The 26,382-nt window shown below is 42.1% G+C and overlaps 2 protein-coding genes across 9 annotated transcripts in view; both read right to left on the reverse strand.

The window, feature by feature from the left end:
- si:ch73-103b11.2 (trichohyalin) overlaps window positions 1–2,324 on the reverse strand; it is an 81,458-nt gene extending 79,134 nt beyond the window's left edge. For 6 of the 8 annotated variants that reach the window (XM_046846965.1, XM_046846967.1, XM_046846970.1 and 3 more), the window contains exon 1: window positions 1,839–2,044. The gene's annotated coding sequence lies outside the window, so the exon portion shown is untranslated. Of the gene's footprint in view, window positions 1–1,838; window positions 2,045–2,170 lie in introns of those variants that run through there. The other 2 variants (XM_046846966.1, XM_046846972.1) reach the window with 2 other exon arrangements.
- Window positions 2,325–14,929: 12,605 nt separating this feature from the next.
- On the reverse strand, window positions 14,930–26,353 carry LOC124384264 (major facilitator superfamily domain-containing protein 1-like). The gene is given in 8 exon segments (XM_046846973.1): window positions 14,930–15,392; window positions 23,584–23,742; window positions 23,848–23,884; window positions 23,886–23,992; window positions 24,140–24,189; window positions 25,260–25,369; window positions 25,474–25,574; window positions 25,789–26,353. Coding segments are annotated over 8 exon segments (951 nt in total). The 5' UTR covers window positions 25,811–26,353; the 3' UTR covers window positions 14,930–15,027.
- Between the last annotated feature and the right edge of the window lie 29 nt (window positions 26,354–26,382).

Below are 26,382 nucleotides of genomic sequence, written 5' to 3' on the forward strand. Positions count from 1 at the left end.
TTGTCCCTGATGAGCAACTGTGGCAAGGAAAAACTCCCCGAGATGGCATAAGGAAGAAACCTTGAGAGGAACCAGACTCAAGAGGGAACCCATCCTCATCTGGGTTGCACCAAATGTCCATTTGAAACAGATATACAATGCTTAAGTCATTGGACTTTGGATCAGGAGGTCACAAGTTCAAATCGTACCACTTCCACACTGCCACTGCTCTGCCCTTGTGCAAGGCCCTTAACCCTCCCATGCTCAGCTGTAAGTCAGCTCAGCATTCAACACAATCATCCCTCAGCTCCTGATGGGGAAACTGAGCCTACTGGGCCTGAACACCTCCCTCTGCATCTGGATCCTGAACTTCCTGACTGAGAGACCTCAGTCAGTCCAGATCGAGAACAGCATCTCCAGCACCACCACAATGAGCACTAAGGGCCCTCAGGGGTGTGTGCTCAGTGCACTGCTGTTCATTTAGTGACTGTGTAGCAATGCACAGCTCGAATCACTTCATCAAGTTGTCACATGATCGTGGGTCTCATCAGCAAGAACGATAAGTCAGCATACAGAGAGGAGGTGAAACAGTTAACAGGATGGTATAGAGCCAGACATCAACTACGCTTGGTTTGTGCTCTGACACCTTCTATAGACAGGTTTCCAAGTCATGTCATAACAACTGAATTTACCACAGGTGGACCTGAATCAAGTTGTAGAAACATCTCAAGGATAATCAGTGGAAACAGGATGCACCTGAGCACGGTTCTGAGTGTCATGGCAAAGGCTGTGATACTTATGTACATGTGATTTCTTTCATTTATTTTTTTATTTATAAATTTGCAAAAATTTCAAACTTCTTTCATGTTGTCATTATGTAGAATTTTGAGGAAAATAATTAATTTAATCCATTTTTAAATAAGTATCACATAAATGTAAAAAAAAAAAAAAGAGCTGTGAATACTTTCTGGATACACTGCACCATCCAGTGTTCGATCACTGACTACATTCCAAAGATTTTCAATAGGTTTGGAGCTCTATAGCTGGAGATCATGGAGCTGGCTTTGTGCACAGGGGCATTGCCATGTTGGAACAGGTTTGGGTCTCCGAGTTCAAGTGAAGGGAAAATATCATGCCACTGGATCAAAAGACAATCAGTAAAACCTCAATCTATTGTGTTTAACCTGTTGTGTGTTGCAGTAACGAGAGGAAGGTGTGTCCCCTAATCAAAATCCGACCAAATATCCAACGACCAATTACAGCACATCTAATAGGCAACAAATCTCTAACCTGCATGTCATTGTCCTCACAGTCCTCACTAAACTGTCTCTGTCCTCACAGGTCCTCATACAATTGTTTGTCCCTTTCCTCACAAGTCCAAAAGGGGCTGTCTGTCATTGTCCTCACATGTCTTTATAGAACTGTCCAGGTCCTCACAGATCTGTGGCTGTCCCTGTCCTCATAAAAATGTCTCTGTCCTCACAGGTTTTTTGGGCTTTAGGAAGCTGCATGTCCCTGTTCTCACATGTCTAAATGAAATAGTCTGTCTATGTGCTTTATCGTCTTTATAAAATTGTCTCTTGTCCTCACAGGTCTATGTCTTTCTGTCCTCACAGGTCTATGTCTTTCTGTCCTTACAGGGCCTCCTGAAACTGTCTGCAGCCAAGAAAACAAAACTACGCACAACTTTCTGCGCATCAGAATGAATAAAAGCCGCATCAGCGCAATGTGTAACAGCTACACCGCACAGCCCCGTGTCTCCCACACACACACACACACACACACACACACACACACACACATACATATATGCACACACAACAGCGGGTACTTTTAACCCAAGTCCCTGCAAAACTTACCCAGCAGCTGGAGGAATAAACACACACACACACACACACACACACGGGCGCGCGCGCAGGGGTCCGGTGCGGGGGCGCAGCAGCCTCACGCGCAGTCAGAAGTGCGGCGGAAATGTCGGAGCTCTTCTCCGTCCTCGGGTTTTTATCCCATCGTTCAGAAGAACCTGCGGAACAGTCCGGCCGTTGGATCCGTGGGTCTGCGCAGACTCCGGCTGGTAAGGACGAGCTCGCGCGCGCGCGCACACACACGCGCACGCGCACACACACACACACACACACACACACTCCGGTGGAGTTTACACTACATAACGCACGAAGAGGCGGGGCTCCACCTGATTGAAGGCTTTCGTCATCCAATCGCCGCGGGTGACCCGCCCACCGGCTGCCGCGTCACCACGGTATCCGTATCCAAAGGTACTGGAGCGTGCGCTCTGGGGAAGGAAGAAAACAATACTGGAGTTTGGTGAACAGGACAGGAAGTCCCCATGCATGTCCAACCCGGATCACTGAATCTGTCCCATCGGACATGTCTTTCTTTTAATTTAAACACGCCTCTTTACAGCCCAGGGGGCGTTTCTGACTCGCCAGCACGCAACTGCGCTTTCAGGAGCTGTAACGTGGATCTGGCGCCACCTGCAGGATATACCGCGCTTCTGCAGGCACAATCCTGCTCTACTTCCTCATAAACACCTTCATCTGTTTATTTATTGTTCACACTAAAACACATCAGTGTCTAATGAAACGCACCAAAACTCTCCATTTACAACAGAAATGCAATTAAACACTTACGGACGGGTGGAGCTTCAGTTCCTGTCCGCGAGCTGTCTCTCGTCATCCCTCCTTCCACAGCAATTACACAATCACTTATTGTAAAAGTTATAACAGCTATAAACACTCCAACATCTTACTCACTACACACTACTCACTCACTACACCTTACTAACTATACACTACTCACTACTCACTACACCTTACTCACACCTTACACACTACTCACTACACCTTACTAACTATACACTGCTCACTACACCATACTCACTACACACTACTCACTACACCTTACTAACTACACCATACTCACTCCACCTTACTCACACCTTACACACTACTCACTACACCTTACTAACTATACACTACTCACTACACCATACTCACTTCACCTTACTCACACCTTACACACACTACTCACTACACCTTACACACACTACTCACTACACCTTACTAACTATACACTACTCACTACACCATACTCACTCCACCTTACTCACACCTTACACACACTACTCACACCTTACTAACTATACACTACTCACTACACCATACTCACTTCACCTTACTCACACCTTACACACTACTCACTACACCTTACACTACTCACTACACCATACTCACTACACACTACACCTTACTCACTCCACCTTACTCACACCTTACACACTACTCACTACACCTTACACACTCACTACACCATACTCACTACACACTACACCTTACTCACTCCACCTTACTCACACCTTACACACTACTCCCTACACCTTACTAACTACACACTACTCACTGCACCATACTCACTCCACCTTACTCACACCTTACACACTACTCACTACACCTTACTAACTACACCATACTCACTTCACCTTACTCACACCTTACACTACTCACTGCACCTTACACACTACTCACTACACCTAACTAACTATACACTACTCACCACACCATACTCACTTCACCTTACTCACTACACCTACTCACTACACCATACTCACTCACCTTACTCACACACTACTCACTCACACCTTACTAACTATACACCACTCACTACACCATACTCACTCCACCTTACTCACACCTTACACACTACTCACTACACCTTACACACTACTCACTACACCTTACTAACTATACACTACTCACTACACCATACTCACTTCACCTTACTCACACCTTACACACTACTCACTACACCTTACTAACTACACTACTCACTACACCATACTCACTCACTACACCTTACACACTACTCACTACACCTTACACACACTACTCACTACACCTAACTAACTATACACCACTCACTACACCATACTCACTTCACCTTACTCACACCTTACACACTACTCACTACACCTTATTAACTATACACTACTCACTACCATACTCACTCCACCTTACTCACACCTTACACACTACTCACTACACACTACACCTTACACTCACTACACCATACTCACTTCACCTTACTCACACCTTACACACTACTCACTACACCTTACTAACTATACACCACTCACTACACCTTACACACACTACTCACTCACACCTTACTCACACCTTACACACTACTCACTACACCTTACTAACTATACACTACTCACTACACCATACTCACTCCACCTTACTCACACCTTACACACTACTCACTACACCTTATACACTACTCACTACACCTTACTAACTATACACTACTCACTACACCTTACTAACTACACACTACTCACTACACCATACTCACTCCACCTTACTCACACCTTACACACCACTCACTACACCTTACACACCACTCACTACACCATACTCACTTCACCCACTCACACCTTACACACTACTCACTGCACCTTACTAACAATACACTACTCACTACACCATACTCACTTCACCTTACTCACACCTTACACACTATTTACTACACCTTACACACTACTCACTGCACCTAACTAACTATACACTACTCACTACACCATACTCACTTCACCTTACTCACCTTACACACTACTCACTACACCTTACACTACTCACTACACCTACACACTACTCACTACACCATACTCACTTCACCTTACTCACACCTTACACACTCACTACACCTTACACACTACTCACCACCTTACTAACTATACACTATTCACTACACCATACTCACTCCACCTTACTCACACCTTACATACTACTCACTACACACTACACCTTACTCACTACACCATACTCACTTCACCTTACTCACACCTTACACACTACTCACTACACCTTACTAACTATACACTACCACTACACCATACTCACTTCACCTTACTCACACCTTACACACTACTCACTACACCTTACTAACTATACACTACTCACTTCACCATACTCACTCACCTTACTCACACCTTACACACTACTCACTACACCTACTAACTATACACTACTCACTACACACTCACTCACTCACTTACTCAAACCCACATACTCACTCACTCACTACACCTTACACACCACTCACTCACACCTTACTAACTATACACTACTCACTACACCATACTCACTCCACCTTACTCACACCTTACACACTACTCACTACACCTTATACACTACTCACTACACCTTACTAACTATACACTACTCACTCACCTTACTCACACCTTACACACCACTCACTACACCTAACTAACTATACACTACTCACTACACCATACTCACTACACCTTACACCACTCACTACACCTTACACACACTACTCACTACACCTTACACACTCACTACACACTACACCTTACTAACTATACACTACTCACTACACCATACTCACTTCACCTTACTCACACCTTACACACTACTCACTGCACCTTACTAACTATACACTCACTACACCACTCACTACACCTTACACACTCACTCACCTTACTCACACACCTTACTCACTACACCTTACTAACTATACACTCACTCACTACACCTCACTACACCTTACTCACACCTTACACTACTCACTACACCTTACTAACTATACACTACTCACTACAACATACTCACTCCACCTTACTCACACCTTACACACTACTCACTACACCTTACTAACTATACACTGCTCACTACACCATACTCACTCCACCTTACTCACACCTTACACACTACTCACTACACCTTACACACTCACTCACTACACCTACACACTACTCACTACACTACTCACTACACTACTCACTACACCACACTCACTCACACCTTACTCACACCTTACACACTAATCACTACACCTTACTAACTATACACACTACTCACTACACCACTCACTACACCTACACACTACTCACCACACCTTACACACTACTCACTACACCTTACTAACTATACACTACTTACTACACCATACTCACTTCACCTTACTCACACCTTACACACACTACACCTTACTAACTATACACTGCTCACTACACCACTCACACCTTACACACTACTCACTACACCTTACACACTACTCACTACACCTTACTAACTATACACTACTTACTACACCATACTCACTTCACCTTACTCACACCTTACACACTAATCACTACACCTTACTAACTATGCACTACTCACTACACCATACTCAATACACCTTACTAACTACACCTTATTAACTGTAAACTACTTTATATACCTTACTAACTACACCTTACTCACTATACACTACTCACTACTCATTATACACTACAGCTTACTTACTACAGCTTACTCACTACTCACTACAATATACTCACACCTTATTCTCTACACCTTACTAACTACACCTTAATACTCACTACACCTTACTAACTACTCCTTTCTGCTCACTACACCTTACTCACTAAATAATAATAACTTCGCCTTACTCACTAAACCTTACTTACTTCTCAATACACCTCACTACACCTTACTCATTACAGCTTACACACTACTCACTACACCTTACTAACAACACCTTACTCACTATACACTACTCACTACACCTTACTAACTTCACCTTACTCTCTAGATTACACCATACTCAATACAGCTTACTCACTACTCCTACAACATACTCACATCTTACTCTCTACACCTCACCTAACTACACCTTACTACTCACTACACCTTAGTTTACCATCCACTACAACCTACTTTCCACTCACTACACCTTATTCCTTAGTCATTACAACTTACTCACTACACCTTATTACTCACTACACCTTTCTTTACTATCCACTACAACTTATTCCTTAGTCATTACACCTTACTCACTACACCATACTCACAACACACTCATCACTATGCTTTACTCACTAAATCTTACTTACTACTCACTACACCTTGCACACTTTACTCCCTACTCACTATACCATACTAGCATTCTCTTACTCCATACACATTACTCAGTACACATACTACTCACTACACCTTACTCACTACACCTTACTCACTAACATACTCACTTCACACATCTTACTCATTACACACTACAAATTTATCACTACATATTACTCACTACACCTTACTTACTACACCATACTCACTCCATTTTACTCACTACTGCTACACTTTACTCACTCCATCTTACTCACTACTCACTACTCACTACACCATACTCAATACACCCTACACCTACTACTCACTACACACACTACACCTTACTCATTACACACCACACCTTACTCACTACACCTTACACACACTACACCTTACTCACTCACTACACACTACACTTACTATTTACTACACACTACACCTTACTCACTACACACCACACCTACTACTTACTACACCTTACTCAATACACCCTACACCTACTACTCACTACACACTACACCTTACTCACTACACACTACACTTACTACTCACTACACCTTGCTCACAACACCTTACACCTTACTCATAACACACTACACCTTACTCATTACACACCACACCTTACTCACTACACCACTCACTACACACCACACCTTACTCACTACACCTACACCTACTTCTCACTACACACCACACCTTACTACTCACTACACTTTACTCACTACACACTACACCTACTCCTCACTACATATTACTCACTACACACTCCCTTACTACTCACTCCATTTTACTCATGACACCTTGCTCACTACACACTACACCAACTATTTACAACACCTTACTCAATACACCTTACTACTCACTACACCTTACTCACTCCATCTTACTCACTACACCTTACTTACTACATACTACACCTACTTCTCACTACACCTTACTCATTACACACCACATCTTACTCACTACACCTTACTACTCACTACACCTTACTCACTCCATCTTACTCATGACACCTTGCTAACTACACACTACACCTACTTCTTACTACACCTTACTACTCACGCAACTCACTACAACTTACTCACTAGAGCTTACTAACTACACACTACACCTTACTAACTCAAGTCAAGTCAAGTCAAGTTTATTTCTATTGCGCTTTTCACAACAGACATTGTCTCAAAGCAGCTTTACAGAAATCAACAGTGAGGGTGGATGGTGTTTTTTTATCCCTGATGAGCAGCCGTGGCGACTGTGGCAAGGAAAAATTCCCTTAGATGTAATGAGGAAGAACCCTTGAGAGGAACCAGACTCAAAAGGGGAACCCATCCTCATTTGGGTGACATCAAGAGTTTGATCATAAATCTTTCAACAATACAGAACACTGGAGAGTGAGAACTAACATGATTACTGGAGTATAAGATTATAAGTGATGTTCTTTGTACAGTCTTTGGTATAAAAGTAGGAGCTACTGAGCAACATTTGTGATCATCACAGATCCAGCACCAGCTTCTCCATGCCAGAGCCTTTAAACACTCCAGGAGGTCTAATGTCAAAGCTTCACACATGTAGTGGGATCCAGTTGGCACTGGTATGTTTCTAGATGGTTCAGGATGTTTGCGAGTTCGGCATCTACTTCTTTAAAGTCCATAATCTTCATGAGGTGGGACGTGACTGAAGCTGGAGCAACCTCAGGAAGCCTCGGGATGGGGGTAGAAAGAGAAGCAGTGGAGAGGAATTAGCGTAGCTGCTGTTCATGTTGATAATGTGCATGTGATCAGATGTTCTGGAGCACAAGGTTATGATGTGATGTGTGTTATGTGTAGGCTTTGCTAAAAAGATATGTTTTTAATCTACACTTAAACTGGGAGAGTGTGTCTGAGCCCCGAACACTGTTAGGAAGACTATTCCAGAGTTTAGGAGCTAAATGTGAGAATGCTCTACCACCTTTAGTGGACTTTGTTATTCTAGGAACTACTAGAAGTCCAGAGTTTTGAGATCTCAGGGAGCGTGATGGATTGTAGCGTGTTAAAAGACTGGAGAGATACATGGGGGCCAATCCATTTAGTGCTTTATAAGTGAGTAGCAGTAGTTTGTAGTCTATATGAAACTTAACAGGAAGCCAGTGTAGGGATGAGAAGATTGGGGTTATATGGTGATATTTTCTTGACCTTGTGAGAACTCTGGCTGCTGCATTCTGGACTAACTGAAGCTTGTTTATTAATGATGCAGGACATCCACCTAGTAATGCATTACAGTAGTCTATTCTGGAGGTCATGAACGCATGGACGAGCTTCTCTGCATCAGATATAGACAACATATTTCTTAGCTTAGAAATATTTCTAAGGTGAAAGAAGTCTGTTTTTGTAACTTGGTTGATGTGATTTTTGAAAGACAAGTTGCTGTCTAAAATAACTCCCAGGTCTTTTACCGTTGAACTAGTGGTTACAGAACATCCGTCTAAATGCAGGTTGAGATGCTGGAGCTTCTGTCTACTGTTTTTTTGGCCGATGAGCAAAATCTTTGTCTTATCAGAATTTAAAAGTAGAAAGTTATGGGTCATCCAGTCTTTTATTTCCTTAACACACTCAGTTATCCGAGTTAATTGAGCTGTATCACCTGGTTTTGATGAGATATATAGCTGGGTATCATCAGCATAACAGTGGAAGCTAATTCCAAGCCTTCTAATAATATTTCCTAAGGGAGGCATGTCCCTGAATACCAATGCAATTCTGTAAGCGATCCAGGAGAAGATCATGATCAATAGTGTTGAACGCAGCACTAAGATCTAGTAAAACTAACTATAGACTACACTTTAATCATTACACACTACAGCTTACTCACTACATCTTACTCACTACTCTCTACACCTTACTCACTACTCCTTACTACTAACTACACCTTACGTTCAACTCACTACACCTTAATCGCTACACTGTACTCACTACATCTTACTTTCTACCCACTACTTCTTACTACTCACTACATCTTCCTCGATACACCATATTCACTACACATTATTCACTACACACTTCTTACTACACCTTACTACTCACTAAACCATACTCGCTACACCTTACTCACTACTCTCTACACCCTACACCTTACTACTTACCAATATGCCTTACTTCACAACACACTTATGGACTACACGATAATTACCACACTTTTTCACTACACCTTCACTACACCACACTCTACACACACAAGCAGTAAATGACGGTGAATGAAGCTCAGTTTGTGTCAGAAAGTTTTATTGTACAATATAAAAAAAAGTTTGATGAAAATACATAAAAAGCACACACACACACACACACACACACACACACACACACACACATTGCAAAATTACCCTTGAAATTAACCTGTCATTAGTGTTCAGGCAAAATTTATATTTTATAAACAAATAATCTAAGAGTTTTATCTCTCTCACACACACACACACACACACACACACACACACACACACACACACACACACACACACACTTCTCTTTAATGTCCATCTTTTGTGAAGAGAGACAGGTGGTGGTGGTGGAGAGAGACAGGTGGTGGAGAGAGACAGGTGGTGGAGAGAGACAGGTGGTGGTGGTGGTGGTGGTGGAGAGAGACAGGTGGTGGTGGTGGTGGAGGTGGAGAGAGACTGGTGGTGGAGAGAGACTGGTGGTGGAGAGAGACAGGTGGTGGTAGTGGAGAGAGACAGGTGGTAGTGGTGGAGAGAGACAGACAGGTTCAGGTGTTGGTGTTGTCTCTCTCTCCTGTGTACTCTGCATCAGTGATGAGTCTCTCTCTGTCTGTCTGAACCTCAGGCTTCAGCAACGCCGATCTCTTCGTCATCTTATTCAACGTTCCTCCCTGCACACACACACACACACACACACACACACACACACACACACACACTTCATAGTAACTCATGCTGGTTTATACAAACCCGATTCCAAAAAAGTTGGGACACTGTACAAATTGTGAATTAAAAAGGAATGCAATAATTTACAAATCTCATAAACTTATATTTTATTCACAATAGAATATAGAAACATATCAAATATTGAAAGTGAGACATTTTGAAATGTCATGCCAAATATTGGATTTCGTGGATTTCATGAGAGCTACACATTCCAAACAATTTGGGACAGGCAGCAATAAGAGGCTGGAAAAGTGAAATGTACATATAAGGAACAGCTGGAGGACCAACTTGCAGCTTATTAGATCAATTGGCAACATGATTGTGTATAAAAGGAGAATCTCAGAGTTGCAGTGTCTCTCAGAAGTCAAGATGGGCAGAGGATCACCAGTTCCCCCAATGCTGCAGTGAAAAATAGTGGAGCAACATCAGAAAGGAGTTTCTCATAGAAAAAATGCAAAGAGTTTGAAGGTCTCATCATCTACAGTGCATCATATCATCCAAAGATTCAGAGAATCTGGAACAATCTCTGTGCGTAAGGGTCACGGCCAGAAAACCATACTGGATGCCCGTGATCTTCGGGCCCTTAGACGCCACTGCATCACATACAGGAATGTTACTGTAATGGAAATCACAACATGGGCTCAGGAATACTTCCAGAACACAATCCACCATGCCATTCACTGTCGCTGGCTAAAACTCTATAGGTCAAAAAAGAAGCCATATCTAAATATGATCCAGACGCTCAGGATCAACCCAAGTTGTTATCAGCGCTCAGTTAAGAAGCCTGCATCTCTGATGGTATGGGGTTGCATGAGTGCATGTGGCATGGGCAGCTTACATATCTGGAAAGGCATCATCAATGCTAAAAGGTATATCCAAGTTCTAGAACAACATATGTTTACATTTACATTACATTTACATTTACATTTGCGGCATGTAGCAGACGCCCTTATCCAGAGCGACGTACAAAAGTGCTTTGAGTCTCTAATAATGAATAAATCTACACTGTACACAAGATTACACACTTAATATAAATATAACTCTTAAATTCTAAAAACTTGGAAAGTGCTAATTTAAGTGTTTTAGGAAGATGAAGGTCTTCAGTCGTCGCTTAAAGATAATCAGGGACTCTGCTGTACAGACATCTAGGGGAAGTTCATTCCACCACCTCGGTGCCAGAACAGAGAAGAGCCTTGAAGTGTACTTACCTCTCATTCTGAGAGAAGGAGGTACCAGTGGAGCAGTGCTGGAGGATCTCAGACAGCGTGGTGCAGTGTGAGATGTGATGAGGTCACTGAGGTAAGATGGTGCTGGTCCATTTTTGGCTTGTAGGCATTATCAGTGTTTTGAATCTGATACGTGCAGCTACTAGAAGCCAGTGAAGGGAGCGCAGCAGTGGGGTGGTGTGGGAGAACTTGGGCAGATTGAACACAAGTCGTGCAGCTGCGTTTTGGATCATTTGCAGTGGACGAATAGCGTTCAGGGGAAGACCTGCCAGCAGAGAGTTGCAGTAGTCAAGTCTTGAAATCACAAGAGACTGAACAAGCATCTGTGCAGCCTGTGTGGACAGAAATGGTCGAATCCTTCAGATGTTGTAGAGAAGAAATCGACAAGAACGAGCAACATTAGCGACATGTGGAAAGAAGGACAGTTTATTGTCCATAGTTACCCCAAGGTTACGAGCAGTGTCTGAATGGGAGAGCAGAGAGTCATGAAGTGTTATTTGGAGATCTTGACCTGGAGATGATTTGGAGATATGTTCCCATGCCAGACCACATACTGCATCAATTACAACATCATGGCTGCGTAGAAGAAGGATCCGGGTACTGAAATGGCCAGTCTGCATTCCAGACCTTTTACCCATAGAAAACATTTGGCGGATCATAAAGAGGAAGGTGTGACCAGCGTTGTGCTGGTTACTAAAAAATAATAACTAGTTACAGTTACTTGTCACTTCATTCAAAAAGTAACTAAGTTACTTTGTTGATTATTTACACCAAAAAGTAATGCGTTACTGTTAAAAGTAACTTTTTACTTATTTTTTTTAAAGAAAGTTCTTTAATGTTCTCATTAATGCCCTTTTATGTGTTATGGTCTACAAACACAAAACTGACTTAAACACAGAGTAATTTATAAACACTATTTTATTAAAGTCAGAGCAGCACAAACTGAATATATCACAAGGATTTCTGAAATAAAGAACAAAACAAGCTGAATAATAAATTCACAATCAAACACTAAAGTGGCTTCTGCTGTTGTGTTGAGCTCTTAAACATGTTCCTTTCACAGCTGAAGTATGAAAACTATCAACAATGTAGAACAGAACACCGGGTTAGCGCATAGCTTCTAGCATGAAGGTCCTGAAGGTGCTTCAACAGATTGGAGTTGCTGTTTAACAGGGTAACGAACCATACAGTAACGGAGTTACTTTGTTTTTAAAAGTAACACTTTACAGTATTAGTTACTGTCAAAAGTAACATGTTACCAGTAACGCGTTACTGCCCAACACTGGATGTGACAAAGAAGACCTGAGACAGTTGAGCAACTAGAAGCCTGTATTAGACAAGAATGGGAGAACATTCCTATTCCTAAACTTCAGCAGCTTGTCTCCTCAGTCCCCAGACATTTACAGACTGTTATAAAGAGAAGAGGGGACACCACACAGTGGTAAACATGGCCATGTCTCAACTTTTTTCAGATGTGTTGATGCCATGATATTTAAAATCAACGTATTTTTCGCTTAAAATTTTCTCAGTTTAAACATTTGAGATGTCATCTATGTTGTATTCTGAATAAAATATTGAAATTTAAAACTTCCACATCATTGCATTCTGTTTTTATTCACAATTTGTACAGTGTCCCAACTTTTTTAGAATCGGGTTTGTACATTTATAACTGTGTGTGTGTGTGTGTGTGTGTGTGTGTGTGTGTGTGTTTGTGTAAGAAGTCTGGAACACCTTCTTCAGAGAAGCAGCTAGGTCGTGAACATGTTCAGACCTGAACACCATAGTGATGCTCTTAGCAGCAGTAAGGAGGCAGAAGGTCAGGTAACATCTCCACGCCCCTGAGAAGCTCCTGCAGTGTGGTCAGCAGTCACACACCCTTGAGAAGCTCCTACATGCTGGCTCAGAGGTGCTGCGAGACATTAAGCTGAACTGGTGTTAAGCGGAGGCGGAGGGAAAACTAGTTTTTTACTATCACTCCTGTACACTACATATCCCTAAACTTTAACATTTTTACTTTTTCTTCTTTGCTTATCTTAATTTTCATCACAATCTTCGATTACTGGCTTCGATTCGCTATCTTGCAGCGGCGTCTCGAGCTCGTACCTCAAGTTTTTGCTCGCGTAACATAGCAAAAAATCGACCAAGTGACCGCTCGTATCTCAAAAAACTCGTATGTTAGGGCACTCGTATGTCGAGGTACCACTGTACATGGTTAATGTGTGGAATCTGCGTGTACTCGTACTGCGTGTAGAAGGAGAATATATTACCAGTTTAAATCTGTGTAGGAGTACGAGCATGTTTGGGGAAGACTAGGATTCCTTTTGACTCGTATTATCAGTGTAATATAGAAAGAAAAGAAAGAACGTGGCACACATACACACAAAAGCCCAAATGAAACCTTGGTAAACCACACAAAACCAAATATGTACACACACACACACACACACACACACACACACAGTTATCAGACAATTATAACTGTATATGTTCAGTGTTATGACCGCTGATAGTGCTACATCAGTGATGATGATGGTGATAGTGATAATGGTAATAATGATAATGATAGTGATGGCAGTGATGGTGATAGTGGGAATGATAATGATAGTGATAATGGTGATTGTGGTGATTATAGTGATGATGATAGTGATGGTGGTGATGGTGAAGATGGTAATAGTGGGAATGATAATGATAGTGATAATGGTGATTGTGGTGATGATAGTGATGATGATAGTGATGGCAGTGATGGTGAAGATGGTGATAGTGGTAATGATAATGATAGTGATGGGGATTGTGGTGATGATAAAGATAGTGATGGTGATGATTGTAATAAATAGTGATGATAGTGGTGTTAATGGTAGCAATGATGGTGATGGTGGTGATAGTAATGATAATGATGATGGTGATTAAATGATGATGATAGTGATGGTGATTGTGGTGATAGTAGTGATGTTAATGGTGTTAATGATGGTGAAGACAATGATAGTAATGGTAGTGATGGTGAAGATGGTTATAGTATTGATAGTGATGATGGTGATTGAGTGATGATAGTGATGGTGATAGTGGTGATGTTAATAGTAGCGATGATGGGGATGGTGGTGATAATGTTGAAGACAATGATAGTAATGGTAGTGATGGTAAAGATGATTGTGATAATGGTAATGGTGGTGATGCTAAGGATAGTAATGTGATTATGGTGATGTGGTGATAATAATAGTGGTGAAGATTGTGGTGATAATGATGATGGTGAAATCACATTACCACTGCGTGACTCCTCCTGTATGGTTCCGTCCAGTCCCAGCTGCTTCATTCCCACTTTGTCCAGAACACTGACTGTTATAGCTGAGAGGAAACCCAGCACACACAGGAGTGTACCTACACACATTCACACAGTTTAATGCCTTTTGTCAGTTAATGTGTATGGCTGTATGTGTGTGTGTGTATATATATATATATATATATATATATATATATATATATATATATATATATATATATACACACACACACACACAGTATCTCACAAAACTAAGTACACCTTCACATTTAGCAGCGACTGTAGTGCATCTTCTCAGAGACAAAACTATAGAAATAAAACTTAGGGATATTTTAGAGTGTCAGTGAGTTGACTCACTTTAGTTGCAGTTATTTAGACAATAATGTTTGTATGTTGTTATTGTTAGGGGACAGTAAATCAGTACTGCTGCACATCGACTCCTCTAGAATATATGTTTTATTTCTATAGATTTGCCCCTCGAGAAGATACACTACACTGGTTGCTGAATGTGAGGGGTGCACTTACTTTTGTGAGATGTTGTGTATATAACATATTGTGTGTGTGTGTGTGTGTGTGTGTGTGTGTGTGTGTGTGTGTGTGTGTAGATTGTGCAAAGTAGCTCAATTTAGCTTTGATGACACCTTCCCACACTCTTGGAATTCTCTGCCACCTGGAATGGTGGTGAAGTTCCCAGAGGTGTGGAGTGCTTGTTGGCTGCTTTTCCTTCACTCTCTGTTTCAACTCATCCTAAACCATCTCAGCTGGATTTAGATGGGGTGATTGTAGAGGCCATGTCACCTGATGCAGCACTCTCCTTCTTAACACTAGATTTAATTTAATTTAAATTTGCGTAAATTCCCTGGCCCTCACACCTAGTAGCACCCCTGCTGAGATTTTCACAGGCCTGCAGCTCCATTGTTCTCCTGCTTTTGTTGTGCAAACACACCCATTACCTGTGAGGCCTGGCACATTTGCATTTCTTTACTCAGAGTAGCTCAGAGACCAGAAGAAAACTCAGAAACAATCTTATTTTGCCTGTCCACCCTGTGCATGCCTTGTGCTAAATGTAGGCATCCACCGCCGCCAGGTCCAGCATATTGTAAAAAACCACTACTGGCCACCTGCGTGTTGCCTCTCTTATGGAATACATCCGTGCCACTTGGGTAAACACGTGTACACCACACTGTAAAAGCAGAGAGAGTGAGAGAGAGAGAGAGAGATGCATTGCAGACATATTTGGTCTCCAAATCCGTGGCCATCCAGAACTTGATCCCAAATTTGTCTGGCTTGGTTGCGATATACTGTGTGAATGGACAACGAACCTTGGTAGGGAACAGCTGTTCATCTATTTCAGGGGTGGGCAATTGATTTTTACAACAGGCCACATGAGAAACCTGAATTGTGTCAGAGGGCCACACCAACAATAACTTAAACTTCATTCTGCTCAACTTTCTTTCACTGTAAAATGCACTAAATTAGATATTTTGAATAGCTGGTACTGGTCATCGGAAGAATAAAACTATTCTGTAAATATTTGTGAAATTGTGGTGTATAGGTCAAATAAGAAAAAAAAAAAATTATTGTTATCCTAACCTCACTAAAATCAATGAATTGCAATTCGAAGAATAAATTCAATTACAAAAGTTTTTTATTTATTAATATAAAGTATTATTATTTATTTGTTACCATTCATAGTCTTGACAGACAGACAGCGGTCAATTATTATTATTAGCAACGGTCTGGTATACGAAATAATTGTCAAGTCAAGTCAAGTCAAGTTTATTTGTATAGCGCTTTTCACAACAGACATTGTCTCAAAGCAGCTTTACACAAATCAACAGTGATGGTGAATGGTGTGCATTTGTCCCTGATGAGCAAGCCGTGGCGACTGTGGCAAGGAAAAACTCCCTTAGATGTTATGAGGAAGAAACCTTGAGAGGAACCAGACTCAAAAGGGGAACCCATCCTCATCTGGGTGACATCAAGAGTTTGATCATAAATCTTTCAACAATACAGAACACTGGAGTGAGAACTAACATGATTACTGGAGTATAAGATTATAAGTAATGTTCTTTCTGCAGTCTTAAACAGTCTATATGGTTAGTAGCTCCGAGTTTTATAAGCTCAGCATTTGTGATCACCACAGATCCAGCATCAGCTTCTCCATGCCAGAGCCTTTAAACACTCCAGGAGGTCCAATGTCAAAACTCCACACATGTAGCGGGATCCAAATGGCACTGGTACGTCTCTAGATGGTTCAGGATGTTTGTGAGTTCGGCATCTACTTCTTTAAAGGTCCGTAATCATCACGAGGTGGGAGGTGACTGGAGCTGGAGCAACCTCAGGATGCCTCGGGATGGGGAGAGAAAGAGAAGCAGTGGAGAGGAATTAGCGTAGCTGCTGTTCATGATATTAACAGCACAAGTTGATAATGTGCATGTGATCAGATGTTCTGGAGCACAAGGTTATGATGTGATGTGTGTTATGTGTAGGCTTTGCTAAAAGATACGTTTTAATCTACACTTAAATTGGGTGAGTGTGTCTGAGCCCCGAACACCGTCAGGAAGACTATTCCAGAGTTTAGGAGCTAAATGTGAAAATGCTCTACCACCTTTAGTGGACTTTGCTATTCTAGGAACTACTAGAAGCCCAGAGTTTTGAGATCTCAGGGGCGTGGCGGATTGTAGCGTGTTAAAAGACTGGATAGATACAGGAGCCAAACCATTTAGTGCTTTATAAGTGAGAAGTAATAGTTTGTAGTCTATTCGAAACTTAACAGGAAGCCAATGTAGGGACGATAAGATCGGGGTTATGTGATCATATTTTTTTGACCTTGTAAGAACTCTGGCTGCTGCATTCTGGACTAACTGAAGCTTGTTTATTAATGAAGCAGGACATCCACCTAGTAACGCATTACAGTAGTCTATTCTGGAGGTCATAAACGCATGGACGAGCTTCTCTGCATCGGATATAGACAACATATTTCTTAGCTTAGAAATATTTCTAAGGTGAAAGAAGGCTGTTTTGTAACCTGATTGATGTGATTTTTGAAAGACAAGTCGCTGTCTAAAATAACACCCAGGTCTTTTACCGTTGAACTAGTGGTTACAGAACATCCGTCTAAATGCAGGTTGAGATGCTGGAGCGTCTGTATACCAGTTTTGGGCGATGAGCAAAATCTCAGTCTTATCAGAATTTAAAAGTAGAAAGTTATGGGTCATCCAATCTCTTAGTTCCTTAACACACTCAGTCATCCGGGTTAATTGAGCTGTATCGCCTGGTTTAGATGAAATATATAGCTGAGTATCATCAGCATAACAATGGAAGCTAATTCCATGCCTTCTAATAATATTTCCTAACGGAAGCATGTATATTGTGAAGAGCAGGGTCCTAGAACTGAACCTTGCACGCCATAATTTACTTGCATTAGCCTGGATAGCTCTCCATTCAAATCTACGAAATGGTAACGATCGGACAGGTAGGATTTAAACCAGCTTAATGCCTGTCCCTGAATGCCGATGTAATTTTGTAAGCGATCTAGGAGGAGATCATGGTCTATAGTGTCGAATGCAGCACTAAGATCTAGTAAAACCAACAGCGAGATGAAGCCTTGGTCTGAAGCTAAAAACAGGTCATTAGTTATTTTAACTAGAGCAGTTTCTGTGCTATGATGGGGCCTAAAACCTGACTGAAATTCTTCAAAGATATTGTTCTCTTGCAGGTAGGAACATAACTGTGCAGCGACAATCTTTTCTAAAATCTTAGACATAAATGGGAGATTTGAAATTGGTCTGTAATTTGATAACGTGTTTGGATCCAGATTAGGTTTTTAATGAGGGGCTTAATAACTGCTAACTTGAGGGATTTAGGACGTGACCTAAAGATAGTGAGGAGTTAATAATATTTAGAAGAGGCTCACCAGTTGTATATAACACTTCCTTCAGTAATTTAGTAGGAATTGGATCTAACTGACATGTTGTCGATTTAGCTTTGGCAATAACATTATACAGCTCTTCCTGTCCTATACATGTAAAACAGTGGAGTTGTGGAGTTGAAGGTAACACTGTCTCAGGAGATGCTGTCAGAGGTTGAACTGCCACAATTGTTTTTCTAATGTTATCTATTTTTTCAGTGAAGAAAATCATAAAGTCCTCACTACTAAACTGTGATGGAACACAATTTTCAGAGCCCTGATTTGTAGTTAGTTTAGCTACTGTACTGAAAAGGAACCTGGGATTGTTTTGTTGTTTTCTATAAGTTTGCTCAGGTGTTCAGCTCTAGCAGCTTTTAGCGCCTGTCTGTAGCTGAGCATACTGTCTTTATACGCGATTCTAAATACCTCCAATTTAGTTTTCCTCCATTTTCTCTCCAGATTACGTGCTGTTCTCTTGAGGGCATGTGTATGACTATTATACCAAGATGCAGGTGCTTGGTCTCTAACCTTTTTTAACCGGATAGGGGCAACGGTGTCTAATGTGCTAGTGAGGATAAGGTCTATGTTCTTAGTTATCTCATCAAGATTAATAGTAGTTATGGGTTTAGTGAAATTGAGATAAATCAGGCAGGTTATTTATGAATCTGTCCTTAGTGGTTGGAACAATAGTCCTACCAGGTCGATAACGTGGTGCAACACGGCTAATCTGCTCTACCGGTAGTGTGTACAGTATGAGGTAATGGTCTGTGATGTCATCACTCTGAGGTAAAATATCTATATCAGTGACGTCTGCTCCGTGGGATATTATTAAGTCTAGTGTGTGGTTAAAGCGATGAGTTGGTCTGGTGACGTTTTGTTTAACCCCAAAAGAGTTTAATAAGTCAACAAATGATAATCCTAGAGCATCGTTTACATCATCTACATGAATATTAAAATCTCCTACAAGCAGCACTTTATCAAAATTGATCAAGAGATCTGATAGAAAACAAGCAAACTCTTGAAGAAAATCAGCGTAGGGTCCTGGGGGTCTGTACACGGTGACCAGAGCGAGTTTACTATGTATGTCTGAAAGTACAACTTTAAGAACGAGCACTTCAAATGATTTAAAGCTGAATCCTAACATCTGACTAACATTAAGAGAAGCAGTATAAATGGTTCCTACACCCCCACGACCAGTCTGACGGGCTCATGCTTATAAACATATCCTGACGGTGTCGACTGCTTAGACCCATATAATCACCTGGTTTAATCCAGGTCTCAGTGAGACAGAGTGCATCGAGATTATTCTCTGTGATCATCTCATTTATAATCAGTGCTTTGGGTGCAAGTGATCTAATGTTTAAAAGACCAAACTTTAAAACTTTTTGGTGTTTGTTTATCTGGCATTTTCAGTTTTAACTTCAATGAGATTGTTTCTGGATCTTGTGTATTTACTTCTTGGTTTTGCTACGAGGATAGATACGGTTTCTATAAACTGGGCTGTGTGTGAACTTGTAACTATTTGGTCTGTTGTATGCGTGTTCTCATTGTCGAAGATTTCCTGATGTCTTACCAGTCAGATGGTGTGAAGTATCCTAGAGATGTTATCTGATAGCACTGCTGCTCCAACTCTGCTGGGGTGCAGGCCATCAGGGCGGAAGAACCTAGGACGCTCCCAGAAACAGTTCCAGTTATTAACAAAGAGAAGTTTATGTTCTCGACACCACGACTGTAACCATTCATTTAGAGCTAAAAGTCTACTAAACTTCTCAGCCCCTCGCTGGTAAGTGGGAAGAGGTCCTGACACTATGATCCTCGTTGTGGGTGATGTGCTGCGTACCGTCTCCACCAGGATCCTGAAATCCCTCTTTAATACCTCCGTTTGTCTCAGCCTGGTGTCGTTCGTTCCGGCATGAAGAACAACCGCCTGCCGAACGTTTGGAAGCCCATTCAAGTGAATGGAACGTATTATTAAATTATAATAATTATTATCTACAGGGAATGTTTCAAAGATGACCACGTGATCTAAGGCATTGAATTCCATATTTTTTTGTTATGCCTTTTTCCTTGGCACATCACTGGAAAACTTTCTTGCCTTTTCAAAAATGTCTGCTGCAGACGGAGTGCGCATGCTCGGATTGACTTCTTTTCTGTGCCGCATTCTTCTCATATTTAGAATGGCAATTTTATTATGTGATTACAATTGTGTTTCTGCCGTGTTGTTTCAGTGATTTAGGTATTTCTCCAGAAAACTTCCTGTGGCCGATTTTTTGGTGCATCCTTATAATTTATGATTGGCCTCACCTGGGCCGGATTTGCCCAGGTCTGATCTATGGTCATGTGTTCTCCTGGAGTGAAACTCTCAGCACAGTTCTTGTTGAAGCGTGTCCAGATGTAGGAGATTGCAGCAAATTTGTCTGTTTTCACCCCTTCTTGTCATCATTCGAAGGTGTTGCGTAACTGAAATGAATCTATCTCGGGGCATTGTCTCTTTGATTACTGGCACCAGAAAGTTTTCTGACCAGCAAACCACACTGGCACCAACGGGACACATGATTGCTCTTACAAACAGAATTGAAATGAATGCAATCAGTTCATGAATTGCCAAATTCCAGTCCGGCTCTGTTCTGCGGGCTTGATGGACCGTGCACTCCCTAATAGTCTGCAGCATTCCCACGTCTAACAGGCAAAGGAAGCTTTGAAACATGCTTGTAATTTTACGCTGTCCGAAGATAAACAAATAGAGAATGGTAAATTTACATGAACCTCACTCTAAATGAGTTTATATAAATATCATATGTACTATGGCAATGACAAACCTTAGCAGACTCTGTGGGTCCAGCTTGCGCAGTGAAGCACGAGTGATTTGCTACTGCACTGGGCATTCCAGTGTCCTCCTCTACCCACACAGTGCCGTCTTTTGCCGTCTGGCTCAGACAGGGCTTCCCAGTACCACGGTGCATCTTCCGTAAAGGCATGTTGGGTTCTTGTTCCATTTTCTTTTAGGATTCTTCTGAGGAGGTATCAGTGGCCTGCTGGACAAATGAAATCTCTCCTACATCAGAGTCTGCTTCGTCCATTTCCTGAAGCCAGGCCAAAGCCTGTTGCGCGGAGAGGTTCTTCCTGCGTGGCAGTGATACAGAGGCCATCCTGATGTGCGTTCTCAAAAATGCGAAGAAGAAATGATTGTCCCACCTGGGTCTGTCTGCTTTTATGCACAGCACTGTGCTGTAGTCATGCCATGCCACTGCCTTACATACACAGTCACAATGGACAGAATCACGACCAATTGTTAGGAAGATTTCCTATTCAGCTCAACAAAAAAAAGGACAAAATGTTAGGATTTTCACTATCTGGTGAGCGCTGATCAGGGGATTGTACTCGCCCCAGCGTGTCGATCAAAACACGGTACAGGATTCAGAACACTCAACTTTACTGGGTATAGAACTGAGCGTATATGAGGCGATTCTTGCTATCTTAGCTGCTGTTCAGTAGTATGCGTGATGCAGAATGCATGCTGAAAGGCCACTGCTGAATGGTCAGTGCTGAGTGACAGGTTGCACGATGTAGAATGGCCACTGGTAGTTCACACTGTAGTTCACCATCTCCCTCAGAGTCTAATGAGTTCAGGAGACCCACGAGAGCTTGAATTTCGAGGGAGAACAGATGAAAACTGGCTGTATCTCTAGGCTACACTAGAGACACACAGTTTACCAAGCAAAGACAAGCTGCCTAGGACATTACAAGCTCTAGTGGGTCTCCCGAACTCACTAGGCTCTCTCAGTCTCAGTAAACAAATGCAAATGTGCCAGGCCTCACAGGTGTTGGGTGGTTTGCACAACAAAAAGAGGGGGAGAATCGAGCTGAAGAACTGTGAAAATCTCCGCGGGGGTGACTCACACCTCAGGACGTGCACCAGAAAATAAAAAGTCAGTAATTCTAGTGTTAAACAACAAGCCCATACAGAACCTAGATGTGTGTTTGGGGTCTTGGTTGCAATTCCACCATGAAGGTCTGACTCACACAGTCTCCTCTGAAGAGTGGATGATGAACTTTGTCTGCTGCTTGAGAATTCTGAGAACATTGATAAAAATCTGGTGATTTAATTCTAATAAATGTATCCTCTGCAGCAAAGGTAGCTCTTGGTCTTCCTTTCCTGGAGCAGTCCTCGTGAGATCCTGTTTCTTCATAGCATTTGATGGCTTTGGAGACTTGTGGATCAATTTTAAAGTTCTTGAGATGTTTGGGATCAACTGAGATTCATTTCTTAGTAATGATGAATCTTTTCTCTTTCCTTAAGTGAAATATGGATTTGATTTGTACCCTAGTCAAGTGTGTGTGTGTGTGTCTGTGTCTGTGTGTATGTGAGGTCTCACCCCCCCACAGTGTCCACTGCATGCCGTACTGAGCCTCGAAGCGCTGAGTGAAGAAAAAGTTGAGAACGGAGCCGAGTCGAGAGAAAGCTAGCGTGAGTCCAAACGCTAACGCTAACTCCTTCCCTCTGAACCAGAACGCTGTGATCCGGTTCTGTACAACTGCAGGGGTGAGGAGTACATTACCGTGTGTCAGGCATCTGATCACTGGTACTACAAGTGTGTGTGTGTGTGTGTGTGTGTGTGTGTGTGTGTGTGTGTGTTTACTTTTCAGAGAGCCGTTCCCGGAGCCGAACAGCAGGCGAACCCGTGAGCATGAGTGGCAGGAGGTACGGACTTGCTTTAAAATGAGACCCGAGAGCAAAGATGGAGGAACCTAACACACACAGGAAGGAGAAAAGGAACACGCCGACTACACACACACACACACACACACACACACACACACACACAGAAATTAGAAATCTCTGACAAGTATCTACAAACAGCTCATAAACCCTGTCACACACACACACACACACACACACACACACACACACACACACACACACACACTTACAACGGTTTCCCAGTTTGTCGATCAGGAATCTTGCCAAGGATACTGCATTCCTGTAAAACACACACACACACACATATACACACACACACACACACACACACAAAACTTAATGCCATCTAGGATCAGTCATTTCTTCTCTGCAGGTCTAAACTCCATCAGAATCACTGACTTTTACTTTAATTGTATTTTTAGAAATATGTATTAAATTATTCCAAAATTCTATTGTCTTCATTTCATAGTGTTTCCACCAATGTCAGTTTACTCCAAACAGATTTTAGCCATCACGTCACATCACGTGTTGCTGGGGTCAAAGGTATCTGCCTTGGGTTCTGCAGAATCAGCAGTGCAGTGCAGCATCCGGAACTTCAGAATCCAGAACAATGAATCTGTAGCTTTAACCAATCAGAGTTTGAGTTGCGACACCGGGGACATCCAGCAGGCATCCAATAACGTCAGCATTTTTCAGCGGTGGACGAAGTACACAAACCATGTAGTTGAGTTAAAGTAGAGACACTCGGTAAAATATTACTGCAGTAAAAGTACAAACGTTTTTGCCTTTAAATGTCCTTCAGTATCCAAAGTCCTATGCTGCAGCACGAGCTGAAACATCTTCATGTGGATTTAATAACTGGGTGTTTATTCCACAATGACTGACAGAGGGGAAGAAACTGATTTGGTCACAGATACACTTACAAGCACATTTACAAAACAGTTTCAAACAGTTGTTAAGCTTTTCATGAACCATTTTCACTTGTGCGTTTTCACAATTAACAACACAACTCGAACTCGAAAACACACAATTCGAATCCCCAGGAAAAGCGCAATGCAGTGAAATGCAGGAACCCCGGGGTGATGTGATGAGGTGAATATCGCTGCTTCTGATGGAGATGATGTATGTGGAGGTGCAGTTGTGGCTCCAGTGAAAGGAGACGTGTTGAATTGTGTTTCTTTGGTTTCTCACTTTAGTGATGATGTTCATTCTGACTGTACGAGGTTCCTTTGTGTGATGCAGCTCTGTTCTACTTCAAAGGTGGACTGATTCAGGTAGAACATGACTGAAGATTCAGGTGTGAAGAACACGACCCGGTGTGTGTGTGTGTGTGTGTGTGTGTAGACTCACGTCCATGCGTAGATAGCGTACAGCAGGTTGTACTCCTGTGGGGTCATCCCGAGTCCTTCCACACACTCCACAGTCTCATTTACCAGCGTGGAGTTCACACACGTCAGGTTCTACCACAGACAGAGATACTGTTAAGTGTGTATGTGTGTGTGTGTGTGTGTGTGTGTGTGTGTGTGTGTGTGTGTGTGTGTGTGTGTGTGTGTGTGTAACTCACCCCTTGGAACTGCTGCTGTAGGACACTTGGGATGTCGAAGCAGAAGTAGGATCCAAACGTCAGCATGCAGTTAAAGAACAGAACCACAAAGCGGTAATACCCTACACACACACACACACACACACACACACACACACACACACACACACACACACAGACTGTGATTTGTTGTGATACACTACATGCACTACAGAGTGTAGAAAAGAAGGTTAGTGCACTAGAGATCTAATAGAGACACAACTGGGATTAAACTCAGCACTGTAATGAGCGAGTCACGTGATTCTACACTCACAGATAGAAAGTTACAGAGATTACCTTTTTCAGCCGGAGGCACCATGTTCGCCTGTCCAAAATGAATCGAAACACAAAGTATTTCTGAGTTTGGAGCACAGCAGGATTACAATGTTGTCATTCACTAATGATCAATTAGGCCACGCCCCCTTACAACAGTCCCACCAGTGTATATTCAAATGTGGTGTGTGTAGAACACATGGAGTGTTTAGATTGGTAAAGTGCTCCATCTCTGGGATTTATCATCTACACACACACTATAGACTGTTGAATACGTAAGAGAAGTCTGATATTGGTGCTCTAGACTCCAGAAATGTGTCTCCAGTGAAGGACAGAAGGTGTGTATGGGGGATGTGGAGAGTGTGAGCTGTTTACACAGAGAGAAGATCACAGTGATGCCAGAGTGAAGAATGTGAGCAGATAACAGGAGGTATTGTGTAACCCACAGTCTTCTCCTGTTCCACTGTAAAGCAGCTGACTCTGCATAAACCTCACACAGGGCAGTGGTCCCCAACCTTTTCTCCGTCACGGACCGGTTTAATGTGGGACAGTATTTTTATGGACCGGTCTTTAATGTGTGGTGAATAAATACAACAAAATAAAATATTATGAGCATAA

Source organism: Silurus meridionalis, chromosome 4 (assembly GCF_014805685.1).
Source record: "Silurus meridionalis isolate SWU-2019-XX chromosome 4, ASM1480568v1, whole genome shotgun sequence".
In the NCBI taxonomy this organism is placed as follows: Eukaryota; Metazoa; Chordata; class Actinopteri; order Siluriformes; family Siluridae; genus Silurus; species Silurus meridionalis.